Raw genomic sequence first — 19,759 nt, forward strand, 5'->3', positions numbered from 1 at the left:
ATGAACAAAATTGTCTTTCAAAACACTGCATGAAGGCCAAAAACCTTTATTTTCAACAGAAGAAACCTCAAAGACCTCCCAGGGAAAGATAACTGGGCCACACACGGGAAACAGACAGAGATGGCCATGCTCCCTGAATGAAGGTGAGCTGGGCTCAGGCTGGCTGGAGGGCGGGGCACCAGCAAGAGGACGGAGGAGTGACCCACGAGACAGATGGGGACCAGCGCCCTCCAGTGACCACTGGCGCCCGCCTGCACATTCGGCCAAGGAGCCATTCTTCCCATCGACAACCTCGACTGGCTCACACAGGCCTCGGTGTGAAGTGGCGGCTGTCTCCCCACTTGTTCCACGCTCAGGGCCACTGTGCAGGGCGAGTGCCCTCGAGGGGCCAGGGAAGGAGAGGGGTGAGGGATGAGGGAAGGAAAGTTTTAAAGCAAACAACGTTACGTGCTGAGTGTCACGGGAAGCGTCTGGAAGTTTGGCCACGTAGCAGAACAAGCTAACGATGAGGCCACCCGGCTGCAAATGCTTGGGAAGGCTACAAAAAGAGAGACTGTCCTCCCACACCAAACTAATGCTCTGCTGAGCTTCAGAGAAAGGAAACAAGACCCCTCGCTGCCAGACACGCAGAGAACTTCAAGCCAAAGCACAGACCCCGGGAGGAGGCCTGGAAGACACAGGCTGGGAGCTGAGCTGCTCCCGCAAAGCCAGGGAACTCCCGTGTGTTCTGCCACCATCCCAGAGGGATGGCGTGGACGTGACAGAGCACGTCAGGGGGAGCGCAGCGCGGGACTCGCCGGCGTCTGGCTGGGCAGGCACCTGCCCCTTACCATTCAGCAGCTGCAGCTCAAGGAAGGCGGCCGAACACACCTTGCACACCCACCGGCTGGGTTCCGCCTCCACTGGCGTGCTGCTCTCTGGGGTGCCTGCAGCTTCAAAAGACAAGAGGGGGAGGTGGTCCAGCAGCTGCTCTCTCTGTGCAGCCCAGCCCAGTGCAGGGCACACCTGCCCTCGCAGGAGGTGACAATGACAGCGGTAACAACTGTCACCGCTTGGGCGCAGGTCCAATGCTCCAGGCGCCATTCTCGGCGTTTTACCTACACGGACTCGCTCGTGCCCGTGAATGTCCCCATTTCACAGATGAGGAAGCCGGGCACAGAGCACTAGAACCAGGGCCTGACGCAGGGCTGTCACCAGTCACGGAAACGTGGCCTCCTCCCAGAAGCCAGTCTGGTGGGACCAGACACCATCTCCCCCATACGACTTCAAGAAAAGAAAAAATGCATGCTACGGCCCACATCGAATTCCCCAACCTCTCACTGGCTCATGTGACAAGAAAGGGCGGAACCCCAAACAGCCAGGCCACGTGCCCTGGTGTGGCCACGGCTCCTGCCCAGCGCTGGCCAGCAGAGCTTTCTGCAGTGACAGAAATGTTCTGTAACTGCCGGCCAGGGGGGCAGCCACGTGCGCCGAGTGCCCCTGGGGAGCTGGACTTTCACTTTTATTGAATTTAGGTTGAAACAGCCGCCTGGGGCAGGTGCTTACTGCGGAGGCAGTGCCCCTAGCCCTCCCGGCACCCCCGTGGGAGTCTGGGGGTGGCGGGAGATGACCAGGGTCCATGGAACACAGAGAGAGACCCTGGTTGCTCAGGGTCCTTTTCAAAAAAAACTACCGATGCTCTTGTGAGACCTCAAAGTTGGGGATGTAATGGAGAAGAACCTTTGTATTCTGTTACAAGTTAATCACTAAAGGGATGTTGCCTATAAGCTTAAATGATACCTAATGGCCCCTCACTGGGCACCCTGCCTCCCAGGTAAAGACGGTAAAGCTAAAACACCTTTGCTTGGCTCACAGGAAACATCCGGACCAGGCTCACGTGTGAATGGCTGCAGGAAGGAGGAAATTAACATCCCCTGACCGGAACCAGGAGATGCCTGATTTTATTCCCTCCCCTTTTAGCATGAAAGCAGCCTGAATGCTAACTCAGCTGGTTCTTTGGGACACGGGTCCACCAGCTCCTCGGTCTGCTGGCTTTCCAATAAAGTCGCTATTTCTTGCCCCAGCCGGTCTCTCGATTTACGGGCTGCTTGTGCGGTGAGCAGTGCGAGCTGACTTGGTAACGGGGACGTTCAAAGTGAATGTATGTTCGTGATGTCCTGGCCCAGGAAGCTGAGTCGCTAAACCCCACGTGGCAGCCTGTCAGGGCTGGACGGGGGCCACCAGCCCTCACCACCACCTCCACTCCCGTCTCTGTGCAGCTTGTGTTGACACGCATGACCCATCGCAACCCTCCGGGGCCACTCGCAAAGCAAAACCATCCAGAAGAGCGACTGCACACGCGTTCAGAACCAGGAAAAAGCACGCCTCTGTCTGTGTCAGAAAACAGCGATAAGGGCTTCCCTGGTGGCACAGTGGTTGAGAGTCCGCCTGCCGATGCAGGGGACGCGGGTTTGTGCCCCGGTCTGGGAAGATCCCACATGCCGCGGAGCGGCTGGGCCCGTGAGCCATGGCCGCTGAGCCTGCGCGTCCGGAGCCTGGGCTCCACAACGGGAGAGGCCGCAACAGTGAGAGGACCATGTACCGCAAAAAAAAAAAAAAAAAAAAAACACAGCGATAAGGTTGCAAAGGATAGAAGAAACAGACGGAGACCACTGCTACAACCGTTTGCAGGCATTTTCTGAGTCTCCGTAAGATAACAAGAAGAGAGAAATGTAACTGCAGTATGAAATTTTTGGTTATACCAAAGCCAGAGCAGAAAGAGTGGAGATTGTGCAGCCCAGAAGCAGGGCGCCGTTGTGGGGTGTGCCCTGCGGCCCAGCCTCCGCTCTCCTCTGCACGCATCTCTGGGAATCCACAGAAGAGAATCAGCAGGAGATCAGGGCCAAATTCCTGCATCTCACTCACCTTCCCAAACACACACGGTTCTAAAGAGGGCAAAACACTCTTGCACAGGAGAGTTTCAGAGAAGGAGGCTGAGCAGGGGGTAGCTGGCAGTGGACACTCGGGAATAAATGCAGTTTCTTTTCATCTCTCCACCACGAGGTCCCTGCCCAGGAATGGAATTCACATAGGCCTGACCTGTGACCTGACCTTCGGCAGGAAACCCATCTCTTCAGCCTGGTGTCCTGAACGCTAGGTCAACGGGACTAACTAGAAGAAGCAGTCATGGCTGCTGTCCTCCCACCGAGGGCAGTACTCTATTTTCCAAAAATTAGCTTTCAAAGATAAGACTTGGGCTTCCCTGGTGGCACAGTGGTTGGGAGTCAGCCTGCTGATGCAGGGGACACGGGTTCGTGCCCCGGTCCGGGAAGATCCCACATGCCGTGGAGCGGCTGGGCCCGTGAGCCATGGCCGCTGAGCCTGTGCGTCTGGAGCCTGTGCTCCGCAACGGGAGAGGCCACAGCAGTGAGAGGCCCGTGTACCGCAAAAAAAAAAAAAAAAAAAAAAAGACTTAAGAAAAAATTAGCCAGCAGTCAGAAGGCAATTCTTCATCCCAACCACTCACACGCCCAGCAAAAGAGGTGTCTATGCAAAATGAAACAGGAGCTGGCAGTGGAGAGACAGGGAGAAGGCCCACAGTAGGACAGTCGGCAAAACGTGTGATGAAGATCAATGACGTGGTACATCAGCATGTACAGCAAGACCTCAACCACGCAGAAGTGCACGGCTTTTTAAACGATGGAAAAGAAATGGCAGAACTACAGGGACAGAGGGTAGATGCTGGCCGCCAGGGGATGGAGTACAGAGCTGTACGAGGGAACCGTCTGGGGTGCTGAGAACGTTCTACATCTTGATTGTGGTGGAGCTCACACAACTGTAGACATTTGTCCAAACTCTGAACTGTCCACCTAAAATCGCTATTTTATTGTTTGTTAACTACACGCCCACAGTGCTGGTTTTTTAAAACAATTAGAAAATGCTAATCAAAAAGATTAAGAGTCGTTAAGATGGTGATGTTATATGTGATTTAAAAGTTCCCCAAATGTTATGAAATGTACTTATATTTCATTTTTTTCACTAGAAAGGTGATTTTGAAACTCTGATGCTGACAGCCGACCCTGAACCCCATGCACCCGCCCGCTGAGACCACTGGGCTTCTGGGCCTACTCCTTCACCTGCCAATGGGCCCAGGTGTGTGTAAAGAAGAGAAACCAGCCTTAATGGGAGCTCAAGGAGAACATGTGATTAGAAAAGTAAATCCACTACCAGAAAAAAAAAAAAAGGTTAATTTTTGAAAGGAGTGTGCCAGGGAGAAGGAAACCCACTTCCCTCTGTATCTAAAAGTCTCCTCTGCCAGTCTACAAACTGGCCGATCTCTATGGCAAACATCTATGACAAGGACGTCTGAGGCAAATTCATAGAGAGAGAGAACCAATGAGTCTTAGCAGTTCCGACGCTCACCTAGAAAGTTTATGAATAACGTAGAGGCAGACTGCTCCTTGCCCACGGGCCCCCTCAGGACGCTTCTGGAACAAACTGCTGGTTCCTAAGGCCCCTTCACCTTGCTCTGACCCACCCGCATCGGGCTAAGGGTGCAGCGCTGGCCACAAAGGCCCCGTGTGATCTCACGGGTGCGTCCAGACCAGAGGCGGGATGGGGAGCGGCCTCATCTCAGGAGGGGCAGAGGGGAAGCCACCTCCCTACCTGTCAGATCTGGATAATCGGAATCCTGCAGAAAGCCAGCTTTCCACGGGTTTCCAGGCCTTTCCTCACAGGTCTCATCTGCTCCCGTTACTGAGAAGTGGGCACTCAGTGACCCAGTACTCCCAACGCACGGCTGCCGATGGGTGAGGTGTTCAAAACACACACCTGAGACCGCCTGGGCCCTGGGCACCCGGATGGGTGGGGCTGGAGCAGCGTTCCAGAAGCCTCTCTGGGAGGGGAGAGGGGCTTGGGGAAGGGGCTGGGCAGGAGGCCAGGGTGGTAGGAGACAACGCGGGGGTCCTAGGGCGGCTGCCACGCCCCTAGGTGCAGCAATGGTACTGGCGCCAGCAGCACTGCCGGGGCCAAGCGGGCACTCAGCAGGGGGCTCCCCCAGGAAGAAAAGAAACAAGGAACCCAACTAAGCAGCTAGTTAACAGTAGTCAGGAACTTTCATCACGTCGCCAAGAAATATGCGCTTGACATTTGTCCCGAAACAGAAAGTGAAAAAGATCATAGAAGCTATTTCTAAACTGTTCGAGTACCTAAGTTGCTTATTTATTTCCCCAATTCAGAAGCTAGTTTAGGGTGGCCACGCTGCTTGCCTGGTTATGAACAGCGCCCTACATTCTCAGAAGCCCAGAGGAGGGCCCCAGCTACCCCAGTGTCCTGCTTGAGAACGGTCAGAACGGGATCCGGAGGCAAAAGGCCAACAACAGCTGGAACTCTGATAAGGGGAGGTGACCTCTGTGTTGACTTTGACGTTGAGAGCCATGACGGGCATGCATGCCACCTCCAGCACACAACTGACAAGGTCAGGCTCTACAAGCCAAACCCTGACGTGCAGTCTGGGCTGGTCCCGGGACACGCACAGGGTCAGGAATCCACGCCACGAGAAAGCCAGGTCAGGAAGATCCTGGTGACCCTGGACAGCACCCAGGGAGGTGGCCTCACCTCGGTGCTTGAAAATGACTCCTGACCCCGTGGAGTGCCACTGCAGGTGCCTCCAGGGGCAGGGGCAGGGCCAGGGCCAGGTACCCAGTTTTAGCAAATCCTAGGGGCTAGAGCAGTCTGGTGAAAAACGCAGGGTCTCTTCAAATTCTTCCTGCCCCCTTTACTATCAAAATAAAGAAAAGGGCATCAAGCCCAGTCTCCCTGCAAATATCCCTGCGAAGATGCAAACCCTCTCCTGCCACCAGACCCCACGTGCAGCCATCTGTCACCCCCAGAGCACCCCCCAGAGGCTCCACGGGCCACCACCACCCAGCCAGCCTGCAGTGACCGAAGAGGGGTCCTGGAAATTCACGTCCGCCTGGAACCTTTGGGTAGGGTCTCTGCAGAGGTAACCAAGATAAGATGGGTCAGACTGGTTGAGGGTGGTCCTGAATCCAGTGACTGGTGTCCTCATAAGGAGAGAACCCAGAGGCACAGGGAGAGACCCAGGCAGGGACGGGGAGCTGCAGCTACACTCCAGGACCGCCGAGGGCTGTCGGCAACGCCAGAGCTGGGAAATCCGCTTCTTGGACTCCAGGCTTCCAGACTGTGAGACAACACGTTTCCTTTGTTTTAGCCCCGGTTTGTGGTGCTTCGTCTGGGATGCCTCACGGATACCTCCCTCCCTCTCTCACACTGCCACGTGAGCCCACCGGAAGCAGCTCCCAAACCTCCGCCACGATGCCCACGTGGGACAGACCAGAACCTCCCAAGCCTGTACGGAGCTGTCTGTACCCCACAGTGCTCATAATAAGAGGGATCACCTCCTTGTCAGAACCCTGTTGTTCGGCGGTCGGAAGGAAAGTCCTGCCACAGGAAGTAATCTTCCTGGCAGCAACAAGCTGCCCCGGGCAGGGCCAGGTGGAGCCGTATGAAAGCCCTGCTCTCCCAGGTTGTAGTGCCACGTGTGAGCCACCTCACGTGGTCCCTCAAGGTCAGGTGGTGAGGATGAACACCCGAGGACCCAGAGCGCGGGTAGAAAAGGCCCCCTTCACGAGGTGATCCCCCGACTCCAGGTCAGCAGGACACGCATTCTGATTTGCTTTTCCAAAGGGATGTGGGTGAATCACACGTGACTCCACTAGGCCTTTCTTTGACGACACATGCTACACAGGCACACACATGCGTATACACATGCACACGCACACCCCGACCTCCAGGAAAAGGCTGCTGGAAGGTGGCTAGCACCAGCACTGGAGCCAGAATCCGGGTGCAAACCCTGATTCCGTCACTCTTTGCACTGATTCAGGGAAGCTTCCTTAACCTCTCTGTGCTCCGTTCCCTCTGCCCAAACCCAGGGGCCACAACCTGACCCCCAGGGACCAGGTGGGTGAGTGACGCGTGTGAAGCCGCAGAGCTGGGGGCAGAGCTGCCCGCCAGCAAGCGCCTGGCTTGGGGCAAACTCTTCTAACGGTTTCTCGGCCCAGATGTTCAACCAGCAGACCTACAGACCCACCACGTGGTGTCAGGACCGAGCCCTCGGTGCTCCCCACGCCCGCGGGCCTGCCCGGCCCAACTCTTCTCACTAACACCGGGCTGCTGCATGCGGCCAAGGGGCCGTGGGTCCCCGTGGGGTGGCAGGACAGCAGGCGCGCTGGGGACAGGGGCCCCCACGTACCATGGAGCCCAGGGCAGGCCTGCCTCAGCATGGGCTTGTCCATCCTCTTGGCGTAGAAGGCCGCGTACCACACGCGCAGCTCGGTGCCTGGGGGGATGTCACGCGAGGTGGTGAAGTACACGTCGCTGCCGTGCTGGAAGGCCGTCAGGTTCTGGTGCCCGGGCTCCGCTGCCGGCCGCACCAGCATCATCCAGTTGCAGTCATCCTCATTGGAGGTGTCGAAGCACACGGGGTGCCCGTCCTTCTGGAACACCTGGGGGTGAGCGTGGCCCGCCGAGGGGCCGGGGCGGGGGCTGGTTATCCACCGGTGTGCGTGTCAGCGTGTGTGTGTGTGTGAGAGAAGGGGGGCTGCTGAGTGACCAGTCTGGACGGTACCACATCAGAGGCCAAACCGTGCTCCATACGGACCTGTTTGGGCATTTACAGTGGTGGGAGGGCAGAGGTAGACCCCTGAACAGGGGTCAGGTAGGCTGATCACAAGCAGAAGGGAAGCAGGAGACACAGCAAAAGGTCAGGTGTCACCGGGAGACCCTAGTTCTCCGCATGGCTCAGGTGGGAACTGGGACGCCTAATCCCACCTGTGGTCCAGGTGGGCACCCGGACACGTGCATTCTGCTGCACGGGGAAACCTGAGTTCTGCTCCTAGGCCAGGAGTTACCAGGAGACCTGAGCTCTATGCATGGCCCGGGTGGGAACTAGGACATCTGAGGTCTACTTGTGGTCCAGGTGTACAACCTGGACACTCAAGTTCTAATCAGTTTTCAAGTGGGCATGAAGGTGCTTCTTGAGTTCTACTCCCGGCCCAGGTGTCATCAGGACACCTCAACTCTAGGCATGGCCCAGGTGGGAATCAGGACACCTGAGCTCTACTCCAGTTCCAGACGTGGGAATCAGGACACCTGAGCTCTACTCCAGTTCCAGACGTCATCGGGACACCTGAACTCTATACCTGGCCCAGGTGTCATCGGGACACCTGAGTTCTACTCATGGCCCATCTGGGCATCAGGACACCCAAGTTCTTCTCCCGGCTCTGTTGCAAAGTTCCTCAATCTCTATATGGTGCGCCCTCCTCTGCAAAGCAGCACCACTGCTTTATCCATTAACTGCAGGCAGGGACCAGGGGGAGAAGCTTGAATATTTTGAAGTTCAAAGTAACCACATGGATTAGGGAGTTCCTGTCCTCCATTTTCTGATGCAATCATTGCTTCCTTGTTGTAGGAAGAAATCTCTCCCCTCTCCTGGGCTTTTCCTGTAGGGGCTCCCCACTGCTAAGAGCTAGAGGCCCCCTTTGAGGATGGAGCCCTCGGAAGCAAGAGGAGGGGGCAGAGGGGTCCACCAGGTGCCTAATGACCCTGAGCCGGTGTGGGAACTGCTCCCTTGCCCTCCCTCCACGGGCATAAAGCTGCCCCCAGCACCCAGGTAACCAACGCTGAGCCTGTGCTGGAAACAACTCAATACGAGACACAGACCTTCAGAATCTGAGTCGCTGAAAGAAACCAAAACAGGCACAGAGGACTTTTTCAAAGGGGCCTCGGCCGACCTCGGGCCCATAGTGATTACGTGCATCAGCCCCAGGCCTCTTTACCGCACTCCTTCACGTAAAATAACGTCTCTTTCTTTTCTTTCTTTGTAAACAAATCAAGTGCCTTTCCTTCCGTTCTGCTGTGCTGAAATCTGTCTGTAAACTCAGTTCTCCAAGGACTGGCGGAACTCCGCGGTCACCTAGATCACCTCTGTCCTGAAACACGTGGGTGTCTGCTAAGGGTCTCCAGGAGAGCTCACCTCTCGGGGTAACCATTGCCCAACCAGCACCTGTTCCTCTGTTTATGTCACAGATGTTTTTGAAGGCTGGCTGAGGCTGGGCGCGTACTGGGTGCAGGGACAGAGCTGTGACTGACACCCACGTCCCTCGCCTCACGGCGCCTCCGTGGGTCTCACTTCAAGTGATCCAAGCCCTCCCACCGATTTCCTTCCGTTTTGTTTTTCTCAGTGTCATATAAAAACTGTCATTTTCCAGCCTGATGTGCTTTTCAGAGCTGCCAAATTTTGCACTGGCCTCTCATCAAGGCCTCGACAAGACACCTTCCTTTCGAAAGAGCCTCGCAACGTATCCTACGCTCTGCACCGGTGTGAAAATGCTAACGCACCCCTGCAAAAACACTAACGCACCCCTGCAAAAACACTAACGCACCCCTGCAAAAACACTAACGCACCCCTGCAAAAATCCACAGAAAGCCCCCCCCAAAGCCTGCGCTGGGGGTCTACTCTTGCAGATGTTTTAAATAGACTCTCTTTAATGTCTTGCAAAATACTAACTTAACTCTGAGGCTCTTGTGATATAAAAACAAACTAAAAAAACACCTGAACATTGTCTTGGAAATTCAGCAGAATTATAGTACCTAGAGCTGTTTCTAAGACATTTATGAATCACTGGGGCTCAGCGGGCATTGCCCCATCTGCACGAGGAAGGCCACAAAGCAGGGGTTCTGCCTCCCCCACTGGCCCCAGCTTTTACCTTCAATGGAAACGCAGACTCCTTCTCCCATTTGGCGACTCTCCTCGACTCAAATGGGCCAAACTGCGTGCGCTTGACGAGCTGGGTCACAGCAAACACCCCCTCAGCTCCATCTTCCAGGCGTCTGATCTCCAGGTTGGAGGGAAGGGACGACCTAGAAATAGAACAAAGCAAGAGACTCTCGGCCCCGGGCATCCACTGACCGAGGTGCCACCCACACCAGGGGATAAGAGCGTTAGGGTGACGGAAAAGGTCGCTCTCACTGGCCCCCAGAGTGGGCGATAGAGGGGCGTTGACTCAAGGATGCGTTTAAAATCCCTGCCCAGGAGACAGAGCTGATGCGTGTGTGTGCACGCACACACGCACACACACACACACATCCTAAGTGTGGGCTTCAATCGGCCACCAGAGAGAGGAGGACCACAGAGAGACCACAAAGAGGGGCCGCGTGTAGAGTACCACGGGGGAGACAAGAACTGCCACCGCATTCCAAAGACCAGCAAAGCGCTTCCAGCCAGGCCGCACTGGGCCGCTTTCATCGAGGATGTGGCCTTTCTAAGTAAACTCAGAATATCAAGGATGGGGCACGCGTGCCAGCGGGAAGGCATGTGGGCTGGGGCCCTGCGTGAAGGCCAGGGCCAGCCTGGCCCACGTCGGGAGTGGGGCGGACCCCCAGGGCGCCTGGAGCATACACCCCTCCCAGGAGCGAGCAGGGGGGCTGAGACGAGGAACCTATCATAGAGGGACCGATGGCTCCCACGGGAACTTCGTGGGCGACAGGCAACAACTGAAGGTTTTTGGAAGAGAGCTCATCAGATCTGTACTTCAGGCGAAATTAGTAATCTCTGCTTTGTGCAGGGAAGCAACAGTAAGACAAGGAAATAAAGAGGCTGGGAAAACCAGTTGGGCGGCTTCTAGGAACTGCGTTGATTAGATGACAATTTTAGTGCCACTACATGCCGGGCCCTAAATCAGGTGTAACGATCACAGCAACTTTCCAAGGGGTAGTTATTCTCTCCACTTCACAGATGAGGCAACTGAGGTGCAGACAGGAGCACGTCTCATCCGGGTTCAAACAGCTACTACGTGGTAGGTGGGGCTGTGCCCCTCTCCCCCAGGGAAACGTGCACTGGCAGAGCCACGGAGCCCCCTCACCAGATCTAGGTGCTCGTCCAGAAGCTGCCACACCTTTGCCTGGCTGCCCGCATCCCCGCCCCTCGCCCACAGTGGGCAAGTTAGACGGCAAGTTAGACGGCAGGCCTGGGCTCGGACCACAGGGGAGACTGAACAAGCTTGGCCATGGCAGTCAACGCATAAACCGACCCAGCCCATCAGCTGAACCAGGAACTAGATAAAAGGCATTGACCCTGAAGTGTCTGCAACCAGCCTCCGCTCATCCTGGCGGCAGGAGACTCAGCTCACGGTGGGACGGAGATTTCGGACGGCCTCAAACGTGAGGACAGCCCTTCTCACCGAAGTCTCTCCCACTTCTTCTTTTGCTGTTCCCCCCCCCCCCTTCGTAGACACCCAGGCCACCAGGCTCTTGCGGCAGGTGACATGCCGAAAACCCTGTTTGACAGGCAGGACGATAAAAGCAGCTCAAGACGGTCACTTACCTTGCCCTGCTTAACACAAAGGAGTCTTTGACCATGACCACTGGGCCCAGCTCGGGACATTCAGAGTCGTGGTACTGGCTGCAGTCTTCACACCCTGCAAACAAACATCCCAGCGTCAGAGGGGGCGCTGAGTGGGGAGGGAGACGCCCACAGAGCATCGCGTGGCCTGGGGGTAAGCGACAGTGCTCCCCACGGACGGGACGCAAAAAGAGCGCAACGCAGGACGTGCGCCCCCAGGAGGAAACCCTGCTCCACGACATGCTGCAAAGTAGGCCAAGCCACCTCTATGGGGACGGAGGACAGGGGTGTCCCCAGGGAACGAGCGTAAATGAAAATTCACCAACTTAACCCGTTTATCATAAATCTACCATGTTGTGAGCCTCTTTCTAAAACCCGGGGTTACTCATCTGAGTCAACTGCCACCCCTCCGAGTGCCCTTTGCCGGGAGTTCTCAGAAAGACGATCCTTTTAAAACGGTACCCGGCAGCACATTTCTCGTGTAATAAATCGCGGTTCTTAAAACAAGTAAGACCACGTCTAAAGGAGAGAGCTCTTCTCTACTACAGAAACCAAGTGTGGACGTGGCTCTGCCTTCCATCGTGAGGACGGGCCACGGGCCACTTACAGATGAACATGATCTCCTCGTTCCCATCTTCAGCCATCACCACCACCTGTCAGGACAGAGCGCCGTGTTAGTGATCAGCTTTGGCCAAAGGCGTTTTTAGAATTGAAGTACAGTTGATTTACAGTGTTGTGTTAATTTCTGCTGTACCGCAAAGTGATTCAGTTACATTCTTTTTCAGATTCTTTTCCATTGGCGTTTTTAAAGACAGTCCCTGCTAATGGCCCCCTCGAGCCTGTGTAGGGACTGACTTACTTTGTGCTTTTTTTTGTTGTTGTTGTTTGTTTTTTTTTTTGTTTTTTTGGTGGTACGCGGGCCTCTCACTGTTGTGGCCTCCCCCGTTGCGGAGCACAGGCTCCGGACGTGCAGGCTCAGCGGCCATGGCTCACCGGCCCAGCCGCTCCGCGGCATGTGGGATCTTCCCGGACCGGGGCACGAACCCGTGTCCCCTGCATCGGCAGGCGGACTCTCAACCACTGCGCCACCAGGGAAGCCCACTTTGTGCTTTTTAAGAAATTTTTTATTTTATTTTATTGGTCCTGCCGTGTGGTTTGCGGGATCTTAGTTCCCCGACCAGAGATTGAACCTGGGCCCCTGGCGGTGGAAGCGTGGAGTCCTAACCACTGGACCGCCAGGGAAGTCCCTGACTTTGTGCTTTAAAGGCAACAGGCAGCAGGGTCCCCTTTATCGTGGGTTCGGGTGGGGGCCTTGAAATGTTTTCTAACCGAGAATGATGCTTTTTCATAAGCCATTGATGTGAATGGCTCTGAATTAGGACGTCTTCGTGAACTCAGGCTTTCATCTTTCATATCAGCCATCCATTTCCAGTTGTAAAATAAATACACCACTATTTTAAAAAGCCCGTTTTCTCACTGCCACTTCTATTTTTTCCTCCCTCATGGGACTATGACTTCCTCTGGGGCAATCACATCACACGTGACCTCCATTTTCTTCCACCTGCTAACCTGTGCGTGACACCAAATTTCTCTTGGGGGGACTAAGCACTGCCTGACATCATGGAGGAGAGCCCGCCTGCTCTCCACAAAACCTTTATCACAACTGGTCACTTCTATCTCCTATTCAACCTTGAGGTTCACCTCCACAGCGAGCAGCTGTGCTCAGGCCCCCTGCCTATTCGTGGGCGATCTGGACATGTTCAGATGGGGCCTCAGATTCCTGATCTATAAAATGGAAATGAAAATGCCCACCTCATGTAGTTTTGGGGGGAGCATAAAGTGAGACACACCCCGTATGTGCCACTCAATAATCGTTCCTCTTCCCTCCCACCCCTCCATCCCCAATTAAGCTAACTCAACACATCCTTCCTGCATCCCACTCCTAGCCAAGCCCGAGTGTATCACTAGGTACCTTTCTGGGGAAGTACACAGGCCGGCGCTCCATGAATGCCAATTCCACACGCCCTCTGCCCCATTTCCACCCCGGGAGCTTGCGAAGAATGAATAGCAGACAAATGCAAAGTCCCAATGAAAACTGATTTGCTGAACACGTGATTAGTTGAAAGGTCCACCACAGAAGAGTGAATTAGTTATAAGGAAACAAGGCAGAGAGATGGCGTTTCCAATTTACCCCTAAAATGCCAAGGATCGACAACCAGGGCATATGTTTTCCCCAAACACAGCACAGTTTTTTCTGTTCCTGGGGACACCCCTTTACATTACAAGATGCCTCATGTGGCCTCAGCACGTTTAACTTTGTGTTTCCTGGTTGATGGGCTCCACAGGTGGGGTCAGGGGCCAGGGGCCAGTCTGGAACAGGGGCAATGGCTGGTCACGGAGCAAAAGGAGAAGAGGGACAAAGAGGCAGAGGAAACACGTGAAAACCCGCTTTCGTGAGCTGCTGAGGTGCCCCCAGGAGCTTGAGAGCCGTCCGCCCATCAGCAGGAACCCACTCTACCCACCAACACCAGCTCAGGGTCAAGGAAGTTCTACAAGAACAGTGGGCTCTTAAGGGAGCCCTCAAACTGCTTACAAAGGTGGCAGCATCAGAGGGTGCGGACAAAGGGAACCGTTCTGGCCTTCCCCATGGCCCAGTGTGGCCGCCTCCCCTGTGCCTGCCTCTGGTCGGGCCTCTCAAGGCTTCCATGTCTTGGCTACTGTAAATAGTGCTGCTGTGGACACTGGGGTGCATGTATCTTTTCAAATTAGAGTTTTCTCCGGATATATGTCCAGGGGCGGGATTGCTGGGTCATATGGTAGCTCTATTTTTAGTTTTTTAAGGAACCTCCATACTGTTCTCCATAGTGGCTGTACCAATTTACATTCCCACCAACAGTGCAAGAGGGTTCCCTTTTCTCCACACCCTCTCCAGTATCTGTTATTTGTAGACTTTTTAATCATGGCCATTCTGACTGGTGTGAGGTGGTACCTCACTGTAGTTTTGATTTGCATTTCTCTAATAATTAGCGATGTTGAGCATCCTTTCATGTGCCTGTTGGCCATCCGTATGTCTTCTTTGGAGAAATGTCTATTTAAGTCTTCTGCCCAGTTTTGGATTGGTTTGTTTGTTTTTTTGTTACTGACTTGTATGAACTGTTTGTGTATTTTGGAAATCAAGTCGCATCGTTTTCAAATATTTTCTCCCACTTCATAGGTTGTCTTTTCATTGTGTTTATGGTTTCCTTTGCTGTGCAAAAGCTTATGAGTTTGATTGGTCCCATCTGTTTATTTTTGCTTTTATTTCTACTGCCTTGGGAGACTAAGAAAACACTGCTATGGTTTCTGTCAGAGAATGTTTTGCCTATGTTCTCTTCTAGGAGTTTTATGGTGTCATGTCTTATATTTAAGTCTTTAAGCCATTCTGAGTTTATTTTTGTGAATGGTGTGAGGGTATGTTCTAACTTCACTGATTTACATGTAGCTGCCCAACTTTCCCAACATCACCAGCTGAAGACACTGTCTTTTCTCCATTGTATATTCTTGCCTCTTTTGTTGAGATTAATTGACTATAGGTGTATGGGTTTATTTCTGGGCTCTCTATTCTGTTCCATTGATCCATATGTCTGTTTTTGTGCCAATACCATGATGTTTTGATTACTGTAGCTTTGTAGTATTATCTGAAGTCTGAGAGTTATGCCCCCAGCTTTGTTCTTTTTCCTCCGGATTGCTTTGGTAATTCTGCATCTTTTATGGTTCCATATAAATTTTAGGATTATTTGTTCTAGTTCTGTGAAAAATGTCACAGATAATTTGGTAGGGACAATTAATCTGTAGATTGCTTTGGGTAGTATGGCCATTTTAACAATATTAATTCTTCTAATCCAAGAGCATGGGATATCTTTCCATTTCTTTAAATAATCTTTAATTTCCTTTATCAATGTTTTATAGTTCTCAGCATATAAGTCTTCCACCTCCCTGATCAGGTTTATTCCTACGTATTTTTTTTGGGGGGGGGAATGCGATTTTAAAAGAGATTGTTCATTTTTCACTTTCCCTTTCTAATATTTCACTGTTAGTGTGAAGCAATGCAACAGATTTCTGTTTGTTAATCTTGTGTCCTGCTACTCTGATGAATTCGTTTATCAGTTCTAGTAGGTTTTGTGTGGCACCTTTAGGGTCTTCTATATAGTATCATGTCATTTGCATATAATGACAACTTTACCTCTTCCCTTCCAGTATGGATATCTTTTATTTCTTTTTCTTGTCTGAGTGCTATGGCTAGGGCTTCCAATACTATGTTGAACAGAAGTGGTGAGAGTGGGCACCCTTGTCTTGTTGCAGATTTTAGCAGGAAGTCTTTCAGCTTTTCACTGTTGAGTATTATGTTGGTTGTGGGTTTTTGTCATAAATAACTTTTATAAAGGAGCCTCCTGAAGTCTGTGCTGTGCTGGCAAAATCCCTCTGGTGTGCAGAATGCTCCTTTGCAGAAGGGAAGTCCAGTCTCCAGACTTCTGCAGCATGTAAGAAATCTCAGACCAAGGGATTGTAAATAGTACTGTTGTAGGGAAAATGACAGAAAAATATTCAAAGTGTGATATTCAGCCATTTTAACCACCGATCCTGGGGAAACTTACTTATATCAGTGGTTCTCAGTGTGGTCCCTGGACCATCAAACAGTAGCACCAGCAGCACCTGGGAATTTCTCAGAAATGTGAATTCTTGGGCCCCTCCCCAGACCTGCTGGGCTGGGGCCCTGCACTCCGTGTATTTGCAAACCTCCAGGTTATCCTGATGCGGCTCAAGTCTGAGAACCGCTGCTTAACCTTCAATCTTTTTAACACTTACATGATTACTCCTGCAAAAAGCACTGGGGGACCACAGCAATCATGTCAGGAAACGAGATGTGTCATGAGGGTCAGTTAGGCTTAGACCAGGAGTATCTGTGTGTAACTTGGTGGGAAATGGGGAGCAAGGGGAGATCTGGGGCAGATGCTCTCTGTGACACTTGAGGTTTACTCGGCAGCCCCCATGATTACAACTGTTAAAAACAATTCTGAAAAAGAAGACTAAAGTGAGAGAAATCAGTTTACCTGGTTCAAGCTTAATTATAAAGGACAGCAATAAGGACTTTGGTATTGGTAGAGGGATAGACACACAGATCAATGGAAATGGAGAACAGACTCACAGAAATATGCTCGACTGATTTTGGACAAAGGGGAAAAGCAGCTCAGTGGAGGAAGGATGGTCTTTTCAACAAACGGTGCTGGGGCAACTGGACATGCAGAGGCAGAAAAAAAAAAAAAAAGAACTGTGACCTCACATCTCACACAAAGATTAATTCATAATGGATCAGAGACTTAAGACATAAAACAGTAAATTTTTTTTAGAAAAACAGGAGAAAATCTTTGAGATCTAGAACTAGCCAGTTTTCAGACTTGTCACCAAAATCACGGTTTACTAAAGGAAAATTGATAAATGGGACTTCACCAAAATTTAACATTTTTGCTCTACAGAAGATGTTATTAAGAGGATGAACAGACAATGTAAAGACCAGGAGACATTTTTGCAAACCACGTAACCATATGCAGAATATGCAAAGAACTCTCAAAACCCAATAGTAAAAATGCAAACAAGCCAATTAGAAAATGGGCAAAAGACATGAATAGACATTTCATCAACAAAAACACTGGAATGGCAAACAAGCACATGAAAAGATGTCCAATGTCATTAGCTGCCATGGAAACGCAAGTAGAAACCGCAAGGACACCACTCCACACCTTTCAGAACGGCGGGATGCCGGTGGGGATGAGGGGACTGGGGCATCTGTGTTCGCTGGTGGGGGTAGAAATCCATTTGACGGTTTCTGATAAAACCAACATGGCCTATGACCCAGCAATGGCACGGGTGGGTGGTTATCCCAGAGAAATGGAAACTTACATCCACAAAAAACCTGTACATGACTACTGAGGGTAGCTTTATTCCTAAGAGCCTAAACTGGAAACCACCCAGAGTCCCTCACTGGGTGACTGGTTAAACAATCTAATCTGTGGTCCATCCACAGCCTGGAATACTAATCAGCAACTAAAGACACGAAACTACTGACACACACACAACCGATCTTGAATCCCCAGAGTGCTGCTGGGTGAAAAACGCCAGTCCTCAGAGGTTACGTGCCGTATGACCCCATTCACATAACATTCTTGAAATGACAAAATTATTGAGGAGGGGACTAGAGCACTGGTTGGTGGGGGTAAAGGAGGGAAAGGGGTTGGAGGAAAGAGGGGGAGGCTATAAGGGGGCACCAGGGGGCTCCTTGAGGGGCTGGAACATTCTGTATCTGGACTGCATCAAGGTGACCATCCCTGCTGCCACCCGGTACTGGAGTTGTGCAAGACGGTACCACTGGGGGAAACTGGATGAAGCATACACGGATCTCTCTGTGTTCTTTCTTATAACCACCAGGGAACCTACAGTGATCTCATCAAAATCAGTGAAATCAAATCACTGGAGTTCAAAAGCAACTTCCGGTGCAATGCATGGGAATGGTCCGGATCCTGGTGGAATAAAGCACACATGACTTTTATCGGACCACTGGATATCTGAACACCGACTGGATATCTGACCAGATTTTGACCATGTTAAGGAACCAGTGTTAAATGTTTTAGGTGGGTAACAGTATTGTGGTTATTTTTAGAGTCCTTCTCCTGTAGAGACACAGACTGAAATATTTACAAACGCAATGATGTGACCAGGGTTTGCCTCGAGGTCCTACCGGTGGGGAGTCCTGGACGGGGTGGAGGGGGCAGTCAGACCTGGGCGACAGCAGCTGAGCTGGTGATGGACTCGTGCGGTCGGCCGTTGCCTGCGGGTCCACTGTTTTGTGTGTTCATACTAAAGCTATTTGTAAATGGTGCCGACACACTCTTCCCAGGTCCTCCTCTTCCGCTGACTCTGCGTCCTGCCCTCAAAGCTGGCCTTGGACGCATGCCAAGTCCACTAAACAGCTTTTTCTTCACCTCACTTGACCTCTGGGTCACACCGGATGTGGCTGACTGCTCTCCTCTCCTCCACAGCCACTCCTCTCCCAGCCAACCGCACCGAGCTGCTCTCTCGCGGTGCTCCGGCCCCTGGGGTATCCTCCTCTGCCACCCGGTCGCTGTCTTAGCTCCCATGGGCTCCGCACCGGCCCCTTCTCATCCCTCCTCGTGCTGCACCCTCTTCCCAGGCAGTCACACCTGCTTCTGTGGCTGCTGCTAATACCACGTGGACACTGGTGACCCTACTCGGGGTCCCACATGTACACCCAGCTCCCCGGCCGCACCTCCGCCTGGAAGCCGGCGGCAGCTCACACGCCAAAAACGAACTCCGGGCCACTCCCAGCTTCCCTGCCTAGTGCTCCGAGGGCCACGGGAGGCCGAGTCTGGTTCTCAGGCAGGTGGTCAGGGACCTCCTACGGCTGCGAACATTCATCACCCAGAACTTGGATGCAGGCAGACACCCTGCCGCCACCCTCAGCTCAGACGGCCCAGAAACCTCATTGGTCTGTTGTCAGTTTCACACAAATTTTCTATAAAAACAGTGCAGTTCCACAGATCGCCTGCCGCTGGGAGTGTTCCCTAGCCTGCCGCTGGTCAAACACCACCTGGAGAGGAAAGAGAGGGTAAGACGAGCCTCCCCCACGTCCCAGCACAGACCAGCTCGATCCAGATTCCCCGGGAAACAGGTCCTGGAAGGGGAACCATACACCAAACGTGGGACAGAACACTCTTTACCACAACGATCGCTCAGATTCCAAGTCCTCAAAGTACCTCCTGTAGGTGGTCGGACAGTGTTCCTCCTTCTGAGACAGGCTTGTCTCACTCAGCATCACGTCCTCAAGGTTCATCTACGTTGGACTGTGTGTCAGAATGGCCCTCTTATTAAAGGCTGAATAACACCCTATCGTTATTCACCTGTCAATAGACGCTTGGGTCATTTCCACGTTTTAACTACGGTGAATGAAGCCGCTATGAACAAGGGGCAAATACCTCTTCGGGTCTCTGCCTTCGACTCTTTTGGGTCTGTACGCAGAAGTGGACTTACTGGATCATACAGTAATTCTACATTTAATTTCTGAGGAACCACCATACTGCTTTTCATGGCAGCTGCACCATCTTCCATTCCCTCCACACCTTCGCCAACGCTTGTTATTTTCTGGGTCTTTTGACAGCAGCTGTCCTGGTGCATGCAAGGTGAAAAGGAATTTTTTTTCCGCCTGGCCGCGTGGCACGTGGGGTCTTAGTTCCCCAACCAGGATTGAACCCTGCAGTGCCCCCTGCAGTGGAAGCGAGGAGTCTTAACCACTGGACCACCAGGGAA

General features: G+C 52.6%; 1 protein-coding gene across 3 annotated transcripts in view; it reads right to left on the bottom strand.

Annotated features, from left to right (window-relative positions):
* The window catches only part of PRDM15 (PR/SET domain 15), a 59,411-nt gene that overhangs the window by 32,478 nt on the left and 7,174 nt on the right, over positions 1-19,759 (bottom strand). For all 3 annotated transcript variants that reach the window (XM_067739540.1, XM_067739539.1, XM_067739538.1), the window contains exons 2-6: positions 12,009-12,054; positions 11,384-11,477; positions 9,768-9,921; positions 7,253-7,505; positions 831-932 (exon numbers count right to left, since the gene is read on the bottom strand). In XM_067739540.1, coding sequence (XP_067595641.1) covers positions 831-932; positions 7,253-7,505; positions 9,768-9,921; positions 11,384-11,477; positions 12,009-12,045 — 640 coding nt within the window. In that variant the 5' untranslated portion in view covers positions 12,046-12,054. The remainder of the gene's footprint in view (positions 1-830; positions 933-7,252; positions 7,506-9,767; positions 9,922-11,383; positions 11,478-12,008; positions 12,055-19,759) is intronic.

Source organism: Pseudorca crassidens, chromosome 5 (assembly GCF_039906515.1).
Source record: "Pseudorca crassidens isolate mPseCra1 chromosome 5, mPseCra1.hap1, whole genome shotgun sequence".
NCBI classification, from domain to species: Eukaryota; Metazoa; Chordata; class Mammalia; order Artiodactyla; family Delphinidae; genus Pseudorca; species Pseudorca crassidens.